At 44.5% G+C, this 23,098-nt stretch overlaps 1 protein-coding gene across 1 annotated transcript in view; it reads left to right on the top strand.

The window, feature by feature from the left end:
- Positions 1 to 22,090, top strand: part of EGFL8 (EGF like domain multiple 8) — a 97,939-nt gene extending 75,849 nt beyond the window's left edge. Inside the window, exons 3-9 of the mRNA XM_069237264.1 lie at positions 2,570 to 2,689; positions 3,638 to 3,750; positions 5,134 to 5,229; positions 5,593 to 5,757; positions 10,271 to 10,347; positions 16,660 to 16,822; positions 18,136 to 22,090. Of these exons, the coding sequence (XP_069093365.1) occupies positions 2,570 to 2,689; positions 3,638 to 3,750; positions 5,134 to 5,229; positions 5,593 to 5,757; positions 10,271 to 10,347; positions 16,660 to 16,822; positions 18,136 to 18,188 (787 nt within the window). The 3' untranslated portion in view covers positions 18,189 to 22,090. The remainder of the gene's footprint in view (positions 1 to 2,569; positions 2,690 to 3,637; positions 3,751 to 5,133; positions 5,230 to 5,592; positions 5,758 to 10,270; positions 10,348 to 16,659; positions 16,823 to 18,135) is intronic.
- The last annotated feature ends 1,008 nt before the right edge of the window (positions 22,091 to 23,098 follow it).

Genomic DNA, 23,098 nt, shown 5'->3' with positions numbered 1-23,098 from the left:
TAGGCGGACAATTCTCCTTGCATTTGAGGCCGGAGATTATAATGCTGGAGAGTGAGACTTTGGAACTCACTGCCGCAATTCCTCAGAAACAGACTGTGCATCTGGATGTGCTGGGGACACAGGCCGGCCTATTGGTAGTCTCAGCCAATCTTCACGTGATCAGACTGATGTCTATCAGAGGATGCCCGGTGGCCAGGCACTGACCTCACACATCGCAGTGATGATCCCTCTTCCTCTATTATAATGAATCCTGTACATCTTCCAAGGGATCGACCTCTTGCGTTCTTCTACCCATGTGCGTATCAAGAGCTCCCAGGGCCTTGGTACCATCTGGTTTTTGCACTATACCCAATATGGAAATTGTTGGTTAAAACGAAAATCAATAAAATGTTTTTCTTATAAAAAACACTACCAGAATCTAGTTCAAAACCTTTTTAATGTGAGTAGTTGCAGTTTACTCTAGGTCTCATGCAAATTTCCTGTAGTAAGACACACTTGTAGAAAAATGTACCTATAGAAAAGGCTTTCAGATGCATCAATTACGCCTTTTCATTGTTGCCTGAGAGAACAAACCTTATGAAGATGCCCATCTTCACAGGATCTTCACACTACAAGTGGTGTTCTTCCTGTGGTCAGGATTTGTGCAGTATACGTGTATTGCTTCTTGAATCCAGTGTGTCAAACACTAAGTTTGAAAGTCCAGTTCTCCTGTCCTGGTGAATGCCCAGTTCTTTTTGGTGGGCAATCCTAGGGGTATGGACCAGTTTGCCCCAAAGCAAGTATAAAGTTCTGAATAATAGATACCCCACTCAAGGAATCAGTGTTGTCAGAGTTCCATCAAATTGGAATCAAATGTGAAGTCATTCAAACATTATTTTCGACAAGATTTCATTTATTGGTAGTGTCAAAACTTAAATGTCTAAGCGTTCCACATGAAAAATCTTGAAGCATAAGATGAGGAGAACAAACGTAGAAATCTTGGACATATGGTGAAGAACAGCCGACACGTGTTTCACCCCCTTTATTTGGTTGGTTTACCCGGGGCTTTTTCAAGGCAAAAAGTACATTCTCGGTAGGCCTTCCATTTTTCGGCTAATGCAGTCAATCGATATGGTAAATTACGGGATAAAGGCCATTATATGCGGTACGGCGTTTTAGTCCAGCGCCATTTTCAAAAGAAAGTTTGTTTTTTCTTTTCAAAATGGTGCCGGACTAAAACGCCGCAGCGCATGTAATATAACCAACCAAATAAAGGGGGCGAAACGTGTATTGCTTCTTGTAGTTCCAACGAAGAGAGCTGCAGTACCAGCAGAACATTGACTCTTGTCGACAAGTTGTTCTGTGCTCTACTGTTAGCATACAGCATTAGCTCAAGCACCAGAGATGGCTCAGTGTATTCAGTAAATACTGTGTAGATGTGAGGAGTTGTATTGCCTGAGGCAGAGCACTTCAGATCCCCAGTAGTTATTGCTTTCTTCATTAAATGCGTAGAGATTTTCAAAACTTCAGTTCATGCAGTCTTGCACAGAGATTACTAAAGTCACATTTTGTTGAGTTCATCATGCCATGTTACACAACAACAACAACTATATCTCAAATCAGATAAAGGGAAAGTACATATATTTTTTTTTTACACCTGAACTTGCTCTTCTCAAAGAACTGCTTCCAGACTGTGGAAAAAAAATCAGCCCTGGTGAAAAATGTTCAAGTCAGCCCACACACGGAAGAACGAATTAATTAGAATGCGAGCATGGGCCATGCTTCGGTCATAGCAGCCCTCCCTGCTGAAAGAGCAGCCACCATCCTGCAGCTTACTGGGGAGATGTCCTAGTAGCAGAATGGCCATTCCAGCTGGGACCACCTCGGCCTCCCAAGAAAGTGGAGCATTTTAGAGCCACAACTGGATTCAATTTATAGTAAACTGAAATATTTACGTCTTCACGCTTATATTTATTGTTAAAATCAGGATACCTTGGAATAAGGTCTGAGGCCATCATTCTCTATCATTTCATAATTAAATTTATTTTCATCCTACATGCCTGTGGGTCTCTGGATTGTATGCGTTTAAAATAAACATCGCTTTTGTTTCAATATGCCACTGTCTGCTCTAGTGCCTGTATGTTGACTTGTCGCAATCCATGCTAGGAGGCACCTAACGCTTGACACAGATCTCCTAGTTCTAAAGTAGCTTGATGAATGGAATAGGAACCAAGTCACTACTCAGACAGACAACATCTTTAAAATCCGATAATCCAGAACTTCACAGCTTGCTGTCTACTATTTACATGTGTTTTGTCACTTTGCAAAAGGCAATTTATTTGGCCAACATTTTCTAGAAGTCAGAAACCAAGCCTTCCTGACACATCACATGCTGGAAGCTTTGTGGGGAGGAGTGCTGTGCAGATCACTCTCCACCCACAGACCATCACTGGGCTCCTCTGAGAGCTATCTGCATTGCCCAGCTGCTGTCCTGTCTTGCAGTTGCATTCTCTACCAAAACATGTTGGTTGTGGTTGAATGTACCTTGTGCGAGTAACTGAATCTTCTGTACTGTTCTTTGTTCCAATAGAGGAGTGTGTTACAAGCAGACACACAAAGTGCCGCTGATCTACAATGAATCCTTCATCCAGCACGTGTACCACCCCTACCTCGCCACCTGCGAAGGGCACCGGATCTGCAGCATGTACAGGTAGAGTGAGGTTTGGGAACCAGAGGGGGCCAGGGAAGAGATCACCGGGTCCCGCTGAGGCCCTGACGAATGAAGAGAGGGAGCCGTATGAGACTTCAGGTCACGAACAGTGTAGCCTTACATCATGCAAACAATGAAAACATGATTGAATATATTGGGAATTTGTATGGAACCACATGCTTCAGTTTTGTGGACTTATCGGTGTTGGTAATTATTAGAAGAGGCTGGTTGAGATGGCCAAGTGTATTGGATTTGGAGTTTTTAACCCAATGTATGATGCAATCTTCGGGTTTGGGAAAATACCCCAAATATTTGAATATGTGTATTTTTTTAGATGTGTTTTGGAGCATTTTGCGTGGTTGGGACTTAAGTTGGACCTGCTCTAATTTCCTTCTTGCTCAATGCCCTACATTTATATCATTCAAAATGGCCTCCACCACCATACTACAAGTCCCCTGGTGGACAATTTTCAAGCGTGCCTGAAGAGAGTTCTTATATTCTCGCTCTACCCTCTCCACATCCACCACCTCTACTCTTATCACAACCACCACCCCTATCCACCCATATTCTAGGACTTGTATATTGAAGAATACCTTTGCTCATTGATTATTTTGGGAAATAGTGCAGAACTGGAGAAAAGCCATGGAAAAGTGGGAAGGTGTTTATTTTTGGCGGTTGGTGCCCGCTGGGGCCACAGATTTTTCCAGATCTCCAGATGTTATCTAGTGATTCTAAACCGGTCCCATTTCTAACCCCCAAAGCTGAAAGATATTCAGCAAATTAATCAATTTGATTAGCAAATAGTCAGTTTGATATTTGAGTCAGACAGGTGTAGCAGGCATTGTCTTTTGATTCTTTACTAGTTGTGAGGGATATGCATTATTTATTTTGCCCGAACCAAGCCTTTTCATTAAGGGACACCCAACATTCAACATTTCTTGTTCCCAGGACAACCTACAAAGTTTCTTTCCGCCAGGTGAAGAAGGAAGTGCTGCAGACCAGCTACATCTGCTGCCCGGGGTGGCAGAAAAAGCACCCCAGTGCCACCAGCTGTGATGAAGGTGGGTTCTCAGGAGGGCGCTGAAGATGGAGGGTTGAAGTACGAAGAGCGTGAGATGAGTGAGGGGGATAAGGAGAGCAGGAGGAGGTAGTGGCTAGAAGAGGTGGTGGTGACAGGAAGTAGAAAAAGGACAACAGAAGTGGCATGACAAACAATATGCAAAGATAAGGGAAGCTGAGGCAGAAGGGCTGTATGAAAATTGGGTGATTTCACTGTATGCCAGTGCCTCAGAAAGAATACTGCGGCTGGAGTAGAGCCAGTCTTGTGAGGCAATACCATATCCGACAAAGATCACCTTGGTCCACTCAAAGGGTTCCTACGTGCTCCAGCCACATTGTGACCAGTCGCAAAAAATGTGGCCAATTCACTCCTATCCTGCTAACCCTCCAGTGGCTTTCCATAGAGGAGAGAGAGCACCCAATTTAAAACTGTCTGCACCACCCACAAAGCATTGCACTCATCTCCGCCCAGGTACCCAACTGTGAAACTGAAAATTTTGGGTCCAAAATGGGGTCAAAAAATGCACAATGGCTTCTCCTTGAGCCTCCTACCTTCAATCGAGATCTATTCATGACTTTCTCCAGAAGTGCCACAAGAATTAGGAACTCACTCCCATTGACCGTCCACTTCACCACGTGCCATGCTCCCTTCGAAACAGATCCCAACGCTCTTCTCTTCTAAAGACACTAGGTTTGAAAATCCTCCTGATTACAGTTGCTCTCCAATGTATGATTTCATTTGCCTGATGTTGCATCTCAAAGTTATCCACACACCACCTGTCAGGGAGGTTGCATCTCTAATGTATTCTTGATGCAATAGTTTTGGAAGGGTTATAAGCGCTCTGATGCCCCTGGGTCAAGTAAAGGCAATATAAAACCACAAACATAAATGAATAATGAAAAATGTGGGTGTCCTTGTCTCAATACTAGTCCATCACTAATTCTTGTTGGGTTCTGGAGTAGCGTGCTACTCACCAAAAAGCGTTTCAACTCCTCGTCAGGGGTAGTAAGCGCTATATAAATACTATTACAATTCAATACAATATAATACACAGACACAGTTGACGGGCAGCTTCGTAGCACTACATTCCACGTGCCTCCTGTGTTTTCCCAACTGAGGAGGAGTCTAGGAGGTGGGGTTTGAGCAATTGGGAATTGCACCAATAGATCCCCTCTCTATCCCTAATTAACCTCCATTTCCGGGGTAATTTCTCTCTCCCATAATGCAATGCCTAATTCCTAGCCCTACAAGCATTTCTTAAACCATCTGCATAAGCAGCTGCTCAGCACTTAATTATTCCTGCCCTAACATTAATATATGTCTCCTGATTTGCATTGTTTGGAGAAGCAATGTAATGTGTGTGTCTATTGGTTTTCTCATGCAGCGGTGTGCCGCAAACCGTGCCAAAATGGAGGAACCTGTACCAGACCCAACGTGTGCGAGTGCCGCCCAGGCTGGGGAGGGAAGTACTGCCATGTTGGTGAGTAGAACCAAAATATTACCAACACAATTTGCAATCACCCATGTTTACTATACTTCCACCTAACCTACCGCCTTCTACTCATATCCTCTGTGCACCAGGCGCTTCTTGTGCCACCCACTGGAAAAACTGTGTGAGCTGCCTGATCATGAATTGACAGACCAGGCCTGTTTTTTTTTTTTTCATTATTCATTATGGAAATACATTTTGAGTCAGAAGTGCAGGACCCTTAAGAGCGTTGGATCCGGGGCAAAGATCCCCACCTGTTCATTCCTTGTGACAGCCCTGCTTTCCTTCTCTTCTCTCCATCTCCTCCCTCTCACTTTGTGTGTGTTTCTGATGCTCTCTATTCTGGTCCTCCAGATGTGGATGAGTGCCGAACACGTGTGCCGTTCTGCGCGCATCATTGCGTGAACACTGTAGGCAGCTATAAGTGCGAGTGCCAAGCCGGCTTCTCACTTGGATCAGATGGCAAATCCTGTGACAAACTGCCTCCCACGACATTCCCCCTGCTGCTGCCTGCTTCAGGTAAGCTCTGGTTGTATAAATCTGTGTGTGTTTGTGTGTGTGTGTGTGTGTGTGGTGTAGGCTGAGGTGTGTGCGTGTGGGGTAATCTTAGAGTATGTGTGTGGTGTAAGCAGAAGTGTGTGTGAGTGTATGTAAGTGTGTGTGTGTGTGTGTGTGTGTGTAGTGTAAGCTGAGGATGTGTATGTGTGTGGTGTAAGCTGAGGGTCTGTGTGTGTTTTAAGCTGAGGAGAGTGTGTGTGTGTGTGTGTGTGTGTGTGTGTGTGTGTGTGCGTGTAAACTGAAGGGTGTGTGGTATAAGCTCAGATTGTATATGTATATGTGTGTGTGTGTGTGTGTGTGTGTAGAGTCACTGTATATTATGTGGTTTAAGCTCAGGGTAAGTGTAAACTGGTACCTATATATACATATATTCCTTTAGATTAAAATGAGCTAAGCCTGGCTAGTATATTGAAAGAAGTTTCGTCATAAAAAGTAAATAAATTCTGAAGTTAAAATGCTACTGTCACCTTGTACCCCAACACAAGTCATCTTTCACTCACACCCATTATTACTTGAGAACACTGTCCATAAAATATATTTTAGATACTAATTATTGGTGTTTATGGTGGTCTTAAAGATTGTGTGATGGTGTGGTCCATTTATTGAAGAGCTGTCCTAGAGCACTGTTAAATAGTGGTTGGGTGGGAGCATGATTTCTGTTGTACTGGTATTTAAAAGTGGAACATGAGAAACTATGATGATAGATATGTGCATGTACAATGGTGGGTGTTTAGATGCATGATGGTTTGCTAGTTGTTGGTGTATAAATGTGGCTGTTTCTGTAGATTATCCTCAAGTAGCAACCACAGTTCCTGTCAGGGTGAAGTCACAAGCAAACCCCCCTTTGACCCGTTTAACTCTCTGGTAGCTTGACACAAAGCAGTGAGGCTCAAGTTAAAAGTTAATTTGTAAACTAGTTATGCAGCATTAAAAAAGGATTAAACTGAAAACACAACACATGAAAAATCACTCACCAATTTAGAAAAATAGAGTCAACTTTAACAAATTGAGATCAAAACGACAAAAGGAAAATGAGTAGAACCAGAGATATACAATTTTAAAGATTTACGTTATAATCGTGCCTAAAGGCACCAAGCACCAACTGTGGTTATCTGGTTGCACTGGCAAGAGATGAAGTCACAAGTTCAGGCCTACCGCAATGGAGCACGGAGTGGGTACAGTGACCAATGTAGGCCCACTGAACAAAGTATCTTAAATCCTGGTAGCGGAGCATTGCAAGATCCCTCATTGATGATGTGTTGTGCAGCAGCAGTTCTGAGGAGCTGTGGGTGATGATGCGAGGTCCTTCATCAAGGATACGTTTCGCAGCAGTGGTGCATGATGGAGCTGTCACTGAAGCTTGTGATGTGAGGCACCGGGTCGTCGTCGAGGATACTGTCGATGGAGGCTTGCGACTGCATCGATGATGCATCATGCAGCAGCATTTCAGATAAGCTGCAGACTGTGATGCAAAGTCCTGCATCGGGGATGCATTCAGGAGCGGCGGTTCCAATGTGAGGCTGCTAGAAGATGTGTGTACAAAATGCATCTCACTGTATCGGCTGTGTCCAAGAGACAACAGCGGGCCTGGCAGAACATTCAGGCCCACTTCCAAGGGTCCAGGATAGGGTGGCACCAATTGAGGGACAAGCCTCACAGCAGGTACTGGGTTCAAGATAGGTGGAGGCTTTCCTGTCCCTGTGACTATGATCAGGAGGTCAGCCAGATAGCCTTCAGAGTCACTCTGGTGATCCTGGGATCAAGGTGCAGGTTCAGTCCTTTTCAGACAGGCAGCCAGGCTACAGAGTAGCAGTTCTTCTTGCAGCAGAGCAGCACAGCAGTCCTTCTCAGTCTTCCACAGGTCTAAAGGTGTTCTGAAAAGTTGGGTCTGAGGGTCCGATATTTATACTTGGTGCCAGCTTTGAACTAGGACAAGGTACTCGAGTTTTCCACCCCTAAAAGTTTTTTAAGTTTCCTGCCTCCCTGCCCTGGCCCCAGCTTGTCTAGTGCCACAAAAGACGGATGTCAAACCTTTTTTCATATGTTCAGGCAGAGCCTTTGTGATTTGCAAGTGTGGTAGGTAACAGCTTGCCCCCCAATCAAGTCAGATATGGCCCATCCTGCCAAGACATATTTCCCATTTGTCTCACTGTCTGGGAGCAATACACAATGACCAACTGTCAACTACACCTAGTCACGTGACCCAGGATACAGACTGCAGGCACCAAATGGTTAAAACAAGAAAATGCCTAAAAGTGGCATTTTCATAATTGTGACTTAAAAAGAGGGTTTTAAATTGAAATTCTTTAGACACCAAACTCAAAATTCCTATCTGCTCCCAATTACTTATTACATGTAATAAGGTAACCTGACATTATCCTACAGGAGAGGTAGGCATTGATGTAGTAAAAAACGAATTGAAAGAGTTTTTCACTACCAGTACATGTAAAACTTAATAATACGTGTCCACCTTTTTAATACACTGCACTCCGCCCTCTGAGCTGACTAGGGCCTACCCTAGGGGTGATTTCTAAGTATTGAGAAGGAAGGTTCAGGCCTGGCAAAAGGTTTACTTTGCCAGGTCGAAATCACAGTTTAAAGCTATGCACAAAGGCTGCAATGGCAGGTCTGAGGAATCTTTAAAGGACTATGTAAATGTGTGGCACCATCAGTGCTGCAGGCCCTCTAGTAGCATTTAACTTACAGGCCCTGAGTACATGTAGTACCATTTTACTAGGCACTTACAAGTAAATTAAATGTGCTGATTGGGTGTAAGCCAATTTCACCATGTTTAAAGGAGAGTGTACAAGCACTTTAGCACTGGTTAGTAGTGGTAAAGTGTGCAGAGTCCTAAAAGCCAACAAAAAAGTGTCCAAAAAAAAGGATGGTGAAGGCAAAAGGTTTGGAGATGAGCCTGCAGAAAGGGCTAAGACCAACATGAAGCAACAGAACACTGTACATTACATGGAGGGTACAGGAGCAATTTACAAGATTTTGATCATTAAGTGGGGATTACACAAATATATTTTACACACATTTAAGGAGATTAAGTGATTTGCCCAGAATCACACAATGTTGAGTCTAGCTGCTAAGGCTGGGATTCGAAGCTGAGTCTCCAGTTCCAGAAGCAGGAGTTCAAGCAGCTAGGCCACATTCCCTCGCCATATACTGATTCATATGTCACTCTGTATTGCCTTAAGTAAGGTTTAAATCTGATGTATTTGAAAACGTTACTCATTATGTTTATATGTTTGCAAAAGGATGCACCATTGTGTGACTATATTTTTTGTAGAGATAGTGTTTAGCCTTGTTAAATGATGGTTGTGTAAGGGTGTAACTGTTATTATATTAACAGAATGCTGCATCAAAAACACAAAAGGTGATGGGAGGAATGCTTGCAATCAATATAACCACTGGGAATGGTTTAGGGTACCATTCTAAACCATTGTTCTTTTGCCCACCATGCCACCTCAGTTTGGATCCAGCTATATGCAAATCACTCTTGACCCAGCTCTAATAGGAACAGTCCAGCCACAACTGCCGAACCAAAACACAACCAACCCTAGACTGGTTTTATATACTACTATGAGTTCCTCCTCTATACCAACACTGAAAACTCAAGTGAGATCATCCTCTTTACCCACTTCGAATCCTAGTGGGAGTTCATCCTTTCTACCCACATGGAATATTGGTGTGAGTTTATCCTTACTGTCAACACTGAATATGTAAATTAATCCTTGCTTCCCGCATGGAATACCGTTGTGATTACATCCTCTCTACCAACAATGAATACTCATGTGAGTTCATTCTCTCTATCCACTTTGAATCCTAGTGTTAGTTCATCGTTTCTATCCATATCAAATATTGGTGTGAACAACCACGGCTCCTCCGGTCTGCCTGGGAGTGCAAAGCCAGGGCGCTGCGGCCAATCCTAACACTGCTTTCATGCTGCCAGCAGCATGAGAGCAGCGTTAGGATTGGCCACAGGGCAGGCTGGGAGCCTGTGTCTGCAAGTGGAGCCTGAAGAGCAGTGCGGCGGGGAGTCAGGCACTTTTTAAAAATGTTATGTTTTCCTTTGTTTTGTCCCACCCCCGCCACATGCCACCCCACCCCTTTACCACGCTGCGAGCCGCGAATGGGTGTGAGTTTATCCTTACTGCCAACACTGAATACAGATGTGAATTAGTCTTCGCTACCGGCATCGAATCCTGGTGGGAGTTAATCCTCTCTGTCAACACTAACTCATGTGAGTTCATCATCTCTACCAATGTCCTCTACTCACATATATTCACCCTCTCCAGCTGTACCCATTAGCTTTCAGTCTGGCACTCCTGTGTGGGAATGAGAGCACTCAAAGAGTTCATTGTAAGCCATACTCCTCTGTGTCTGCTCATCTCAGAAGCGCCTGATCTGGAGCTTCCTACCCGGATCCCTCACATCCCACCCCGCTAACCTCCTCTTCGTTCTGTTTCAGAGGCCTGGGACGCAACCTCTGAACGACTCTCAAACGAGGTGCAAGAGCTAAGGAGCAAAGTGAAAACCCTGGAGGAGGTGAGTTCCAGATTGGGACATTTGGAAACTACCCCTTGAATTGGATCTAGAACAAGCACTGCTAATGTAATAAGTTCTATAACATATAGTATTTGCAGTAGATTCTGTATGAAGACTTGAAGTTGTATCAGGTTCTAGAGCAGAGCAGAAGATCACTGGAGCAGGTTTTAAATCAGTGACTTTCGTTAGAGCAAGTGCTAGAACATGCTTTCCCGGCAAAGAGTTCCATGAGAAAGACCGTCCTTGGAGAGGCTTCTAGACAATACTGTCTATGAAGCAGGTTCTGCAGCATAAACTATTGGCTGAGCAGGTTCCATAGAATAAAGTGTCCACTCTGTGGATTTTAGAGTAAAATTCTTTGACTTTGGGGAAGGTTCTAGAGCAGAGACTGATTTCTGAGTAGGCTGTCCGTGGAGCAGGTTGTATAGTATTGTCCACTCAGAGAAGGATCTTGATTATACTATTCATTGAACAGGTTCTACAGCAGACTGCTTGTGATTTCACTTTAACCGCAAACGTCCCATGGAAGTGTTCTAGAGTATATGGTTCCTGTAATAACTTATAGATGAATCATCCCTTGAGTAAGGCACTAGTACAATTTAAGGGATTTGGATTTTGCATGGGGTAGATGTAGGACCAGAGCTGTTTTGGAAAAAGCCTCTAAAGTTGTAGTATGCCTGAAGCGGGTGCCAGAGTGAGGTTATCCTTTAGATGCATTCAAGAGCAGGCACATCCTTAATGAAGGTCCTAGAGCATGAGCTGCCCCCTACACTCGATATTCTATGTAGCATGCTCTATAGCATTGTGCCTTCCTGCAGCAGTTTCTAAAGTAGATACAGTTCCGGAGAGCCGTCAAAGTAGGAACTATAGTTGAAGCAAGTTTGTTGAAGCACTAAATCCTGGAGAAGATCCCAGAGGGTGATACCTTAAACAGGACTTGTGCAGGCTCCCTATTGTAGGTTTTAAAGAAAGAACATCCTCAGTGGATGCTCTGCCAGGATATTGTTTCAGGGCAAGAGTCTGTTGATGAGTGTTAGCCGCAGAACGGGTTGTGGAGTGAACACTGCTGTAGCTTGTGGAGTAAAGAATGCTACTGGTACAGGCTCTGAAGTGGGCAGTGCTCTTTGGACATGCTTTAGGCAGATACATTGGCACAGCATGTAAGGCAGACATCTTTCCTGGACCAGGTGCTAAAGTCAACACTGTCTCTATTGATGATTCTAGACTCATATGTCTCTTTCTGGAGGTTTTAAAGAATATGATACCCAGATCCTGGTAGATATAGATGGGTCTGACTAGACGATTGAGCAAAAACAGTCCTGCCTCATAGCCGGGCGAGTACCTTTCACAACGTAACAGCAAAAACACAGACATTCTGGTCCTGGGTGCTCCAAACCATCTGGCACTTCACAGAAGACACCTCCATTAGCTCCACTTGTGTAACACATCATTACTTCTGTTAGTTAAATGCCCATAAATCTTGGTTTCAAGATGGATTCCAACTTGAGGATAAAAACCCAATTTGAGTCTATTATCAGCAATATATTGTCTCTTCGTTCCACTTTTAAGAAGGTTATACATTTTTTTTTTTCACCTAGTTGTCGAGTGGATAGTAAGGTCCAGAATGACTGGTTAAAGCGCTGTTTCTTTCTCCCAACAGGGTGTAATAATCCAGTAACAAGTGTACCCTGGGATCCACAGCCTTCCGCTTGGCCACCATTGGTGGTTGCAAACTCTTCAGTCTAGGAGTTATCTATAGGACTCCTTCCCATTGGACCTACAGCTAAAATCATCTTTTCTACAGTGTAAGACTGCAATTAAATGCCACATCCTTATTTAACTCTCCACCCTGCCAGCACAGTCAATTCTGATTTCAGCAGCACCGAGGAATTTGTTCTAAAGAAATATCTTCAACTCTGTTCTGCCAGTGAAGTTCTTAGGTGGAGTAGGGGCCTGAACACCAGCCGTACAGTCTGCCATTGCTTGGTGATGCACTGGTGTCATATAGTTTGTTTGACTCGGGGCTGCTCAGGGTCAAGCAAATGGCACCATTTTAGATCAGGGTCTACAGCACGCACTGTCCTGAACATAAGGATTTCAGTGTGGAAATCAGTAGCTCTGCAAATGAGGGTATGCCCTCTTGGGATTGCACGTGCACAAAATGTGTGCTTGCACAATCCATATTACAAAAGATGGCGCTTGTTATACAAAAGGACCTGCATAAGCACCTGTTGCGCCCAATGGACATTTTCTATAATATGTCCCTTTAAGCACAACCATCAAAATCTGCAATTTAAAAAAAACTCCCTTGTGCCTGGGGTGTGATGCATTTTATGTGTTGGCATTTCTTTATCCTTGTGTAGCGCCTGGTAAAGCTGGCAACTTTAAGGCGCTGATCACACTATAAACAGACTGCGGGAGCCCACTCAATTTTGGAAGGTGGTTGATCATCCATATTTCTCAGGGCAGGTAAATAGGGAGGATGACTGTCTGATACCAGAGGGGGTCTGGATAGAACATTTCTCAACTGTATTTAAGTCCGTAAACAATCCTAATTATGGTGTGGTGGCATGTGCCCTCCCACGTCTGGCCACTCCCATTCCAATCAAGAGTGGTATTTTACTTGAGGCATATGAGATCAGTGCAGCAATAAATAAAATGAAAATAAGGAAAGCCCCCGGCCCCGATGGGGTTCCAGTGGACTTTTTTAAATCTCTACCTGATTTGTGGGTCCCACTGATCACAAATGTGTCATTGCAAAAAGGGAATCTATCCACTTAGCCTTTATAGATCTGTCCAGTGCATTTGATATGGTGAACAGAGCAAAATTGTGGGAAATAATGGATACAACGGGGATCGAGCAAGATTTGTTGGATTTGATTAAACGCTTATACTCTGACCTTACTATTATAATTCAGTTTGGACAGCATGGCGAAAGATCCCATCCCCTTGTATCCAATCGTGGTGTTAGACAGGGCTGCACTCTGGCACCTTTTTTATTTTTGTTATACATAAATGGCTTGTATAGCTATTTAGCCCAAAATGGTAAGGATTTCCCAAGGATGAGTTTTAGACAATTGCCGATTTTATTATATGCCGACGACGCCGTTTTAATTGCTCGCACGGCCAATGGCCTACAGACCCTTTTGGATCTCTTTCTAACGCATACACAAGAGTTTGATTTGAAATTTAATTTTAAAAAGTCACATGTTATGGTTTGCGGCCCTAAAAACACACGTACTAAATGTTTTATAATGGGGGGAAACGCTTTAACAAAGGTAAAAGATTTTTGTTATCTAGGTCTGTACTTAAGTACTACTCTGTCATGGAAATTTCATTTGAATTTTAAGCTCCAACAACTGGAAAGAAATGTTGAAGCAATCTTCTGCTTTGCCCGTAGAGTAGCAGATCATCACGCTCTATAAATCCAAATGTGTTTCGGCGGCATTTTATGGGAGTGGCCTCTGGGGATATACCAGTTCAAGTGTATTACAAATGGCAGAGAATAAATTTCTCCATCGGCTACTTATGGTGCCCAAGAACGTACCAAATATTATATGCCATGAGGAGTTGTGAATCCGTTACATTACAGACTTGATAGATATTGCCCCACTTCTGTTATGGATAAATGTATGGTTAAATCCGGCGGCTATTCTAACACATGATTGTATAAAAGACTGTATTTCATTAGCAAATTTTAACAAAATCCCATGGTTAAATTCTGTTCACAATGGCTTTCGAAACTTGGATTTGGAATTTATGTATTTTAAACCAGAGCTCTTGCCCGCCAATGCGAAAGAAATTGTTAAACTCCGATACAAAGAGCATGTTATGAACCTTAGATATCAAGTGGCAGAGAAATTGAGTTATTTTAATTCATATGTACAAATTTCATCTTCAGATTCATTAGAACCTTATTTTGTTTGGTTCCCGATCCCTTCTCTATACTTCTTCTTTACTTGCACTTTTTAGATTTAACTTGATCCATTTTAGAGTGGCGTTTCCGACAAAATGCGTGTGGGAAAAAATAATACCGCCATGCCCTTGCGATAATTTTTCAAAACAAAGTACTTGTCATTTTATTTTATTTTGTACACTCTACTCAGCTCCTAGGGAAACTTTTCTATTACCTATTTTGCGTAATTTGCACACCCTTTCTTGTAAAGAAGGATTGATTGGCATTCAAAGCCTTTCATCCAAACAAATGTGAAGCTCTATTTTAAGTTTTATCAAATCCGCTATCACCATTAGGAACTGATATGAATTAGTAACGTGATTATTTATTAAGGGAATTTAGATATCGTTTTACTGTTGTATACGATCTTATAAGTATTTATTATTTTATATTGATAAGTAGGCTTAAGTGGTAAACTTAGATTTTATAGACTTGCAAATCAAAGAGACTTGTCCTTGAATTATGTAATAAGTACTGTATGATGATTTATATGTATGTATGTGTACTTTTATGGCAATATGCCGAATAAAGTTATTTTGACTGACTGACAAGCACAGAACTGGTCAGACTAATATGCACCATAATTATACAAACGGATTAAATAAACAGAAACATCAATACATTATTGACTGTTTCATGAGAAGTCTGTTGTATTCTGCAGTTTTTGAGGGATGTTCCACATTTTAGGCTACAAAGTTCTCCCAAGGTTTGTCTACCCGTTCCGTCCTCATCATACAGTGTCTCTTTGAGACCAGTATTCATAAATGATCTCCAGGAGAAGCTAAGGGGCCTCGTAAATGACCAACTAAGGCCTCAAAGACTTTCCTGGTGCACTTAGCTAGACAGTTTTCCAGACAAGTAACAGTCTCTCTGGCTAGAGGCATCATTAAAAATCCAAGTTTTAAGCTTGAGCAGATTCTGACGCAAGACACAAAGGCCTATTTGAACTTGGAGGCAAGATGAAACAACCCTGGTTCTTCTGATGTTAGGTAAGAGCCAGGTTGACAGGTCATAACATGCAAGAAGGACAGTGTTCCTTAAATCTGGGGTTGGAGAACAAGGAGCCACAAATGGTTTGAATAGCTCTAAGACTGTCCCTTCTCTCACTGCCTGTTAATTCGTGTCGGAGATGGAAGGGGATTGGAGCACAGGTCTTCCAAATGCATTATGGTAAATGCAATACAAAATTAGTTCTTACTTCAAAAATAACGGTACCTTTTTACCAATGTTGGTGCAGATAGTGATGTATATCTCTAGACACATGTATGTGTTTCTGGATTTCGTCCTTTATCAGCAGAGAGCAGCAAACGTTCATCTGGGGTTGATGGAAATGCTTCCAAAGCGTTCACAGGTCACAGCACCACGCAGTGGCACACAGGTGCATCTCCAAAGCTCATCATCTTGTTAGCTCCAGGGAGCCTTTTAAACAGAAGAGGGGTGGGAGCACACTGCCTCAGATCCCAGCACAGTATGTCCCTATGCATTATGGTAAATGTGATACAAAATTAGCGCTAACCTCAAAAATAACTATAGTTTTTCACGAGTGTTGGTGCAGATAGTGCTGTATATCTCTAGACACATGTATGTGCAGATAGTGCTGCATCTCTCTAGACACATGTATGTGTTTCTGGATTTCATCCTTCATCAGTAGAGTGCAGCAATCGTTCATCTTGGGTTGATGGAAATGCTACCAAAGACTTCACAGGTCACGGTAACACCCAAGGGTACACAGGTGCATCTCCAAAGCTCGTCAGCTTGTTAGCTCAAGGGAGCTTTTTAAACAGAAGGTGGATGGAAGCACACTGCCTCTCATGTGCTCTCGTTCACCTCCAGGCACACCTTCTGAGTGAGGGTCTGATTGACACTCAGTACCTAAGGCTGAGCTCCTTGCACTTCTCCAAGTGCTTTTTGCCGACTCCATGACCCCATCTTCTCCCCCCATTTTTCTTGCGCACATCCTGAATTTTAACAGAGGAGTGAGTGAGCGGTCAGCACTTAAGAGTGACTTCGAAACAACCCCATTGTGACGCCTGGTGATCTCTATACCGTCTCCCACTGCTCCTTTTACACTGGATTGTTGGACACTCAGAGCCTAAGATTGGCTCTTGACATCCGCCAATGACCCTTACTTATCCCTAAGTCTCTTCCTTCTGATGGAGGATCGATAGGTCACTCAGCACCTATGGGTGACCTCGTAGTGTTGCTTCTTGGGGCATCTTGCTCACATCTTAACAGTTCCCACTTTCATTCGCTGACGGAGGATTGAGGAGATGTTCAGCACCTATGGGTGACTTCTTAACATCTGCCCTCTGACCCTTCCTGCCCTTTTGATAGTTTTCTGCCTTTTCTTCTGCCAGAGGATCGAGTGGACAGTCAGCACGTTTCAGAAACTGGTGCCCATGAAGCTGGAAGACCTCAAGGTGGAGCACGTGGTGGAGCTGTGGGCGCGGCTGCAGCAGCTGGACCAGGTGGAGTCCCTCAGCGACCAGCTCATGTACATGGAGGAGAAGATGGGCACCTGTAAGTATGAGGGGCTCTGCTGCGGGTCAGGGGTAGAGGCAAGAAGCTACTGGGGCTTCAACATGCACCAGGGGAAGAGGGGCCTGAAGAGAAGAGAATGAGGGGAGGGTAAGGAGATGAGGGGGTGAAGAGAGAATCAGGAGTAGGAAGGGCGTGAAGAAGACAGCACAGAGAGGAAAAGAAGGGAATTTGGTGAATGAGGAAGAGTAAGGGGAGGTGAGAGAAGGAAGGTGAGAGTGAGGAAGAGGGGAGAAGAAGTTAAAAAGTCTGAGAGAGTGTGAAGTAAAGAAGAAATTTAAGAGAGGGGACGGGGTGAAGAAGAAAGTCAAGACTAGAAGAAATGGGTGAAGAGGGTGGAGTGAGGTAGTGTCAGGGGTTGTAGGAAGGGGTGTGAGTTAGAGGTGGACAGAGGACAGGGTACAGAGGAGAGGACTATAGGGGAGTCTGGAAAGGAACAAGGTGATGGAAGATGGAGCGAGAAGGTAGTGCTAAAGTGTGGGAGGGGAGAGATTGAAAGACGGGGTGTGGAGACGGCAGGTGAAGGGCAGGGAGATCCTGTAATGTTTGCCCACATGCAGCTTATCACATGTAAATCTGCTGTGCACACTTGCTGTGTGTTGAATGCATGTACCTCCATTAACACAGAGTACTAAGATATGGAACAAGCCTCCACCGTTGACCGGCGCTAGACAGTTGCAGTTCGGAGTGCAATAAAAGGGCAGAGTGGCATGGCGCGTGGTGGGGTGGGCAAAACAAAGGAAAACATAACATTTTTTAAAAAATTACCTGACTCCCCACCGCCGCACCGTTCTTCTGGCTCCCAGCCTGCCCTGCGGCCAATCCTAACGCTGCTCTCATGCTGCTGGCAGCATGAAAGCAGCATTAGGATTGGCCGGAGTGCCCTCGCTTTGCGCTCCCAGGCAGAATGGGAGTCTGGGCCTGCTGACTTCAACACGGCAACACAGTGCGGGGTTGAAGAGAGCTCAGTGCGCCTGTGTGTTTGGCCAGCCCGAGACGGCGGCCAAACACACATGCTCACTGAGGGGGTGCTTACCACTCCACCTCCGTCCCTGTCATCCCCCATGGCCCCACCCCTTTAAAAATAAAACGATAATAAACATTGTTTATTATCGTTTTATTTTTAAAGTTTTGTAGCTGCTGGTGGTGGGGGAGGGGGGGTAATGCTCCTCCGCAATAGCGGAGGAGCCGCCTCTGACTCTAGATCTAAAGTTTAAACGGCCGCTCCTCCTCCTCCTTAAATGTTGAGTCCTCACTATCCTCTCTCCACTTTTTTGTGTCTATCCCTTACGTAGGCGCCTGTAAAGACAATGAGACTGGACTCAAAGTGGACCTGAACAATCGGTGAAGACTCCCTTGGACCACCCGCCAGCGCCCCTCATCGAGTCCTAGAAGAAGAACTGCATTCTTTCTAGACATTCACCATATCCCTATAATTTCTTGTACCCTCCCTCTCCAAGACTCAGTGCATATCCCCACTCTCTCATTTCTCTGCCTCCTGCTCCATCCAGTACCCTTTGTACATCCCTCCCCATGACGTCCTGTGCGTCCCTTCTCTCCACAGCGGCCCTGCTGCTCACCACCCTTTCCTGTCCACACCTCCTCTCTTCCCAGCGGGCCTGGGCTCTTTCCAAGACTCCCTGTACATCTCTCCTTCCTCTCCAGCGACTCTGATCTCCCCCCTCGACTTCCAGTACATCCCTTCTCTCTCCCCAGTGGCTCTGTTCTCTCCCCAGCGGCCTTGCCCGCTCCCTATGACGCCCTGCACACCCCTTCTCTCTCCCCAGTGGCTCTGTTCTCTCCCCAGCGGCCTTGCTCGCTCCCTATGACGCCCTGCACATCCCTTCTCTCTCCCCAGTGGCTCTGTTCTCTCCCCAGCGGCCTTGCTCGCTCCCTATGACGCCCTGCACACCCCTTCTCTCTCCCCAGTGGCTCTGATCTCTCCCCAGCGGCCTTGCTCGCTCCCTATGACGCCTTGCACATCCCTTCTCTCTCCCCAGTGGCTCTGATCTCTCCCCAGCGGCCTTGCTCGCTCCCTATGACGCCCTGTACATCCCTTCTCTCCCCCAAGTGGCTTTGATCTCTCCCCTTGACTTCCTGTCCATCCCTCCTCTCTCCCCAGTGCCCTGCTCCCTCCCCATGACTCCCTGTACCCATTCATGCCAACGTTTTAAAAGTGGAAAGTGGGAGGTTTTGAAATAAAAATCAGGGGAACTATTTTTCCTATAGACTTATATTGAGGCATAAGCAATTTTAGGCAGGAGACAGCTAAAATAAAGCCGATTTTGGCTGAAAAAATCGAGTCTCCTGACTGAATCGGGTCTGTTTTTTTCTCTTTCTCGCCCCTCTCTATCTCTCTCCCCTCCCCCCCAAGCAGCCCAACTGTCTCTGCAGGAGTCCCTGTTCATCCCTCCTGTGGTCCAGTTCCCTCCCAAAGACCCCTTGTACACACTTCCTCTGGCTCCAGTGGCCCTGCCCCCTATAATTCCCAGTACGTCTCTCTTTTCATTCACATCTATGTGGCTCCTTCAAGGTCTTTCATCAAGAGTCGTGCATCCCAGCCGCGCTCCACCCAAGAGACTCTGCTCCTCAAAGACTCTCTCTGCATCTATTCAATCTACACGTCTGACTCCTTCCGTCTCTCACGCTCCTTCCATCTACGTGCAGCCCACCTCAGCACCCTGATCCCTCAGCCGAAACTTCATGAACTATCATCTAGGGACAGATGTATCATCATCCCAGTTTGCATTTCCTAAATAGCGATTTTTAAGATATCGCTATTCAAGAAATGCAAAATGGGATGTATAAAAATTGTGATTCGGTAACAGCGATTTCTTAAAAATCGCAATTGCTATTACCAAATCGCAATTAGGGAATAGGTCTCCATTCATCCCCATAGGTGCAAATGGTTTTGCATTACCTAATTTGCGAATTCCTGTTAGGAATTTGCAAATTACGTAATGAAAACCCCAGGGTGCTGGGGCCTAAGGCCCCCTTTGATGCATTAATGCACCCCAAAAAAATATTTGTGGACATATAAAGCGCACACATGCCCAAGGGGCATGTGTACACTACATGTCATTTTTAATAATGCATTTGTAATGCATTTTTAAAAACTGCACACGCTTACCACCAAACTTGAGTTTGTGGTAATTGCATTTCCTAAATGCCAAATATGCATTACGTAATGCATGATACATTTGAATAGGTAATCGCAAATAGGTATTCCCTATTTGCAATTCCCTATTCAGGGAATCGCAAATTGCGATTCCTTAATCGGAGTCGCAATTTTATGGAATCGCTATTTTTGCGGTTCCTTAAAATTGCACTGCAAATTCCTTTCATAAATCATGAAAGGTGATTTTCCATTCGCAAACGGTGGAATTTTGCGATTCGCACTGTTTGCAAATGCAAAATCCTCTGATACATCTGGCCCCTACTCCCTCCACTGTTCTCTCCATAGCTCCTCCATCATGTACTACAGTCAATCACAAAGACGCGCCAGTTCACACGCTTTACATTCCCGCAGCCCCTCCTTCTCCCTCTTTTGTGGGCCCTACTACCTCCCAAAGACTCCTGCACCCTACTCTGCACGTCACTACCAAGCCACGCAGAGCTTTCCCAAACCTCTCCACAAGGCTTTCTTTTTCCTTTCTCCCTGTAACGTTCCAGATCAATTTACACACCTGGGCTCCCTCCACAAGAGGGTGGAGGGCTTTAAGGGTGGCAGCTCAATTTTTCTTGTCTTTTTGTCAAACTTCCTTCAACTAGTAAAATAATTCCCTCCCTCGTAAGTAGAAGCTTCATGCTGGGCATGTCCTCATTAATGAACCCCTGAGATCTGGTGTGTAATCTAAGACATTTTAAGGTGCTAGTCATGTGTGACAGTGATTTCACAGTAATTGGTTTCACTTGGTGGAGCACACTGTTCTCACAAATTATGTGTTAGGGAAGTAAGTGGGCATGGACTGGGTTCTAGAAATATGACCAATTTGGCCACAAAAGAACCTGGACCGAGCTGAGCTTCGGTCCCAAGCTCCTCTGCACGCCTGCCCAGCGACACACTTCCTGTTATGGTCAAATCTCATGCTTAGCTCATTTGCAGGCCTCACAATTAGCAAATTACTAGGCTAGCTGCTGCAGCTAACCTGCAACCATACACAGAAGCTTCTCCAGGGGCCCGGGAGCCTTTCTCCCCTCTACCCCTTCCCATGCCTTAAGAACCCCGCTCCTTCACCAAAGCCCCTGCGCCCTGAAACACCACGCATTCTTATGGCCCCTTTGATCCTCAGCCCTCTTTCACGCACCTTGGTTCACTTCCATATTCATTATATGTTTGTCCATGCCGACTGACTCTCCCCCTTTCGTCAGGACCCCCTCCTGTGCTCCCTGACATCCATGCTCCATAACTCCCCCACAGGGCCGGCTTTAGGGCGGCGTGACTGGTGCGGCCACACTGGGCGCTGGCCTGGAGGAGGGGCGCTGACCTCAGGGGGCGCTGTGTTTAGCAATAACTTACTATTTAAAAGCACCTGAAGCATAGTTCCATGTGTGCCTGCCTGCCAGACAACAATAACTGTGTCAAGGTAACTCCTGTGATTCATGTTCCTGACAGAGAGAGAAAGAGATGAGTTTTGTCCAGTGGCAGTTTTGATTCTCCATAAAGTAGCACAGAGGGTTAATAGTCCTGCTGCAAAGAACAGATCTGTATTTTATGTTGATAGCTGAGTGGATTAGTAAAGCCAGCCTTTACCAGAGCTTTAAAACAAATAAAATGCATTATCTTAGAAGGGCTGTGGAGAGATGATGGGTACTTTTGCTGGGTGGTTTTGCAGGAATCCATGGAGGAGGTCCTCTGGTACAGGGGGACAAAAAAGATTGTCGCACAGGGCACCACCAGCACTAAAGCCGGCCCTGCTCCCCCATGTTGTCTAGCATTATTCAGTGCTTCCATGTACCCCTCCACACTCGTCTGTGTCATTGCTTACATCCAGAGGACCCGAAGAGCATCTGGGAGTTTTCTCTGTCTCCTGTTCATATAATGTCTGTTGGAGTGACAACATCAGATCGCTCAGTGCATATAACCTTGTCTCGTCAACATTCAATGGGTGCTCTACACAGACCTACAGTCCAGTGCAAGGCTACTGAAATTATATTTTTTTGCATTTTTAATATATGATCTAATTTATATTTTGTAGCATAGCTATTAATTATGAATAAATACATTCCTGTTTTTTATGGTTCCCTAAAGTGTTGTGATTGTCTTGTCGTGAGCATTTTTAAGTGCACTCTCTTCTCCTTGGGCAGTGCCAATGGGCACATTTCTGCTGCCGGAGCACAAGTGACATTTTGCAAATCATTCCCAGGTAACAGGCGCCATGTTTGATGCTCATGGGGATAAACTAGCATCTCCTCGGTGGCGACAGCCTCAGCATCTGCTTAGTGTATTTGACGTATAACAGACTCGCTCCTTAGTAAAAGCCACTTTTTAGGTATATAACACTAAGGGGGGGTCTGAGTGAGAAGCCTGATAAGGTGGTTGTTGGGTACAACTTACTCTGTAAAAGACAACCACTGTAGACTTCATTTTTTATTGTTTTTATTCATTTTGACAGAGTAACACACAAAATCTGTAAAAGTAGCCTTGCTGCAGGACCCTGTATGCAAGGAAGCATAAGGCAGAGGTGCAAGGAATCAGGAAACATGGGTATTACAACTTATATTAAAGATATCAATATGGTCTGTAGATTTATACCAGGGATAATCCACGACGTTTCAGAACACATTTCCTACAGAGTTTATGACGTTCACATCTCAAGTTCTCAATGTGTCAGTTTCAGAAGGTGCCAGACATGGCAGAGTAAGACATTTAGGGAAATCTCAAATTTAAGTTACTCAATATAAAAGGATAAATCATTAGAAATGTCCCAAACCTTCGAAATTACTGTAGTTACTTACAGAGGTTAACCTGAGAAGTTGCCATTTCAACAACACAAGCCATATCGGACGCGTCCCTTTGTTTTCACTAAATTCAGAATTGGCTATTTCAAAACAAAAAAAATTCTGTGCGACATTTTGAAGCGCTTGCATCCATCCACAGGGTTCAGAACCCTTACTTTCACAGCACCTAGAAGCAAAGCACTCTTTCATTTTACAGTTAAATTATTCTACAACATTTTCCTGGGCTACACTTTGATCCAACTTTTGTATTTTGACACTTAATTTGCACTATACTTTTCAAACCATTTTCAACATTTT

The sequence above is a fragment of the Pleurodeles waltl genome, chromosome 6, assembly GCF_031143425.1.
Source record: "Pleurodeles waltl isolate 20211129_DDA chromosome 6, aPleWal1.hap1.20221129, whole genome shotgun sequence".
NCBI classification, from domain to species: Eukaryota; Metazoa; Chordata; class Amphibia; order Caudata; family Salamandridae; genus Pleurodeles; species Pleurodeles waltl.
This window is presented reverse-complemented; position numbering and strand designations above follow the sequence as displayed.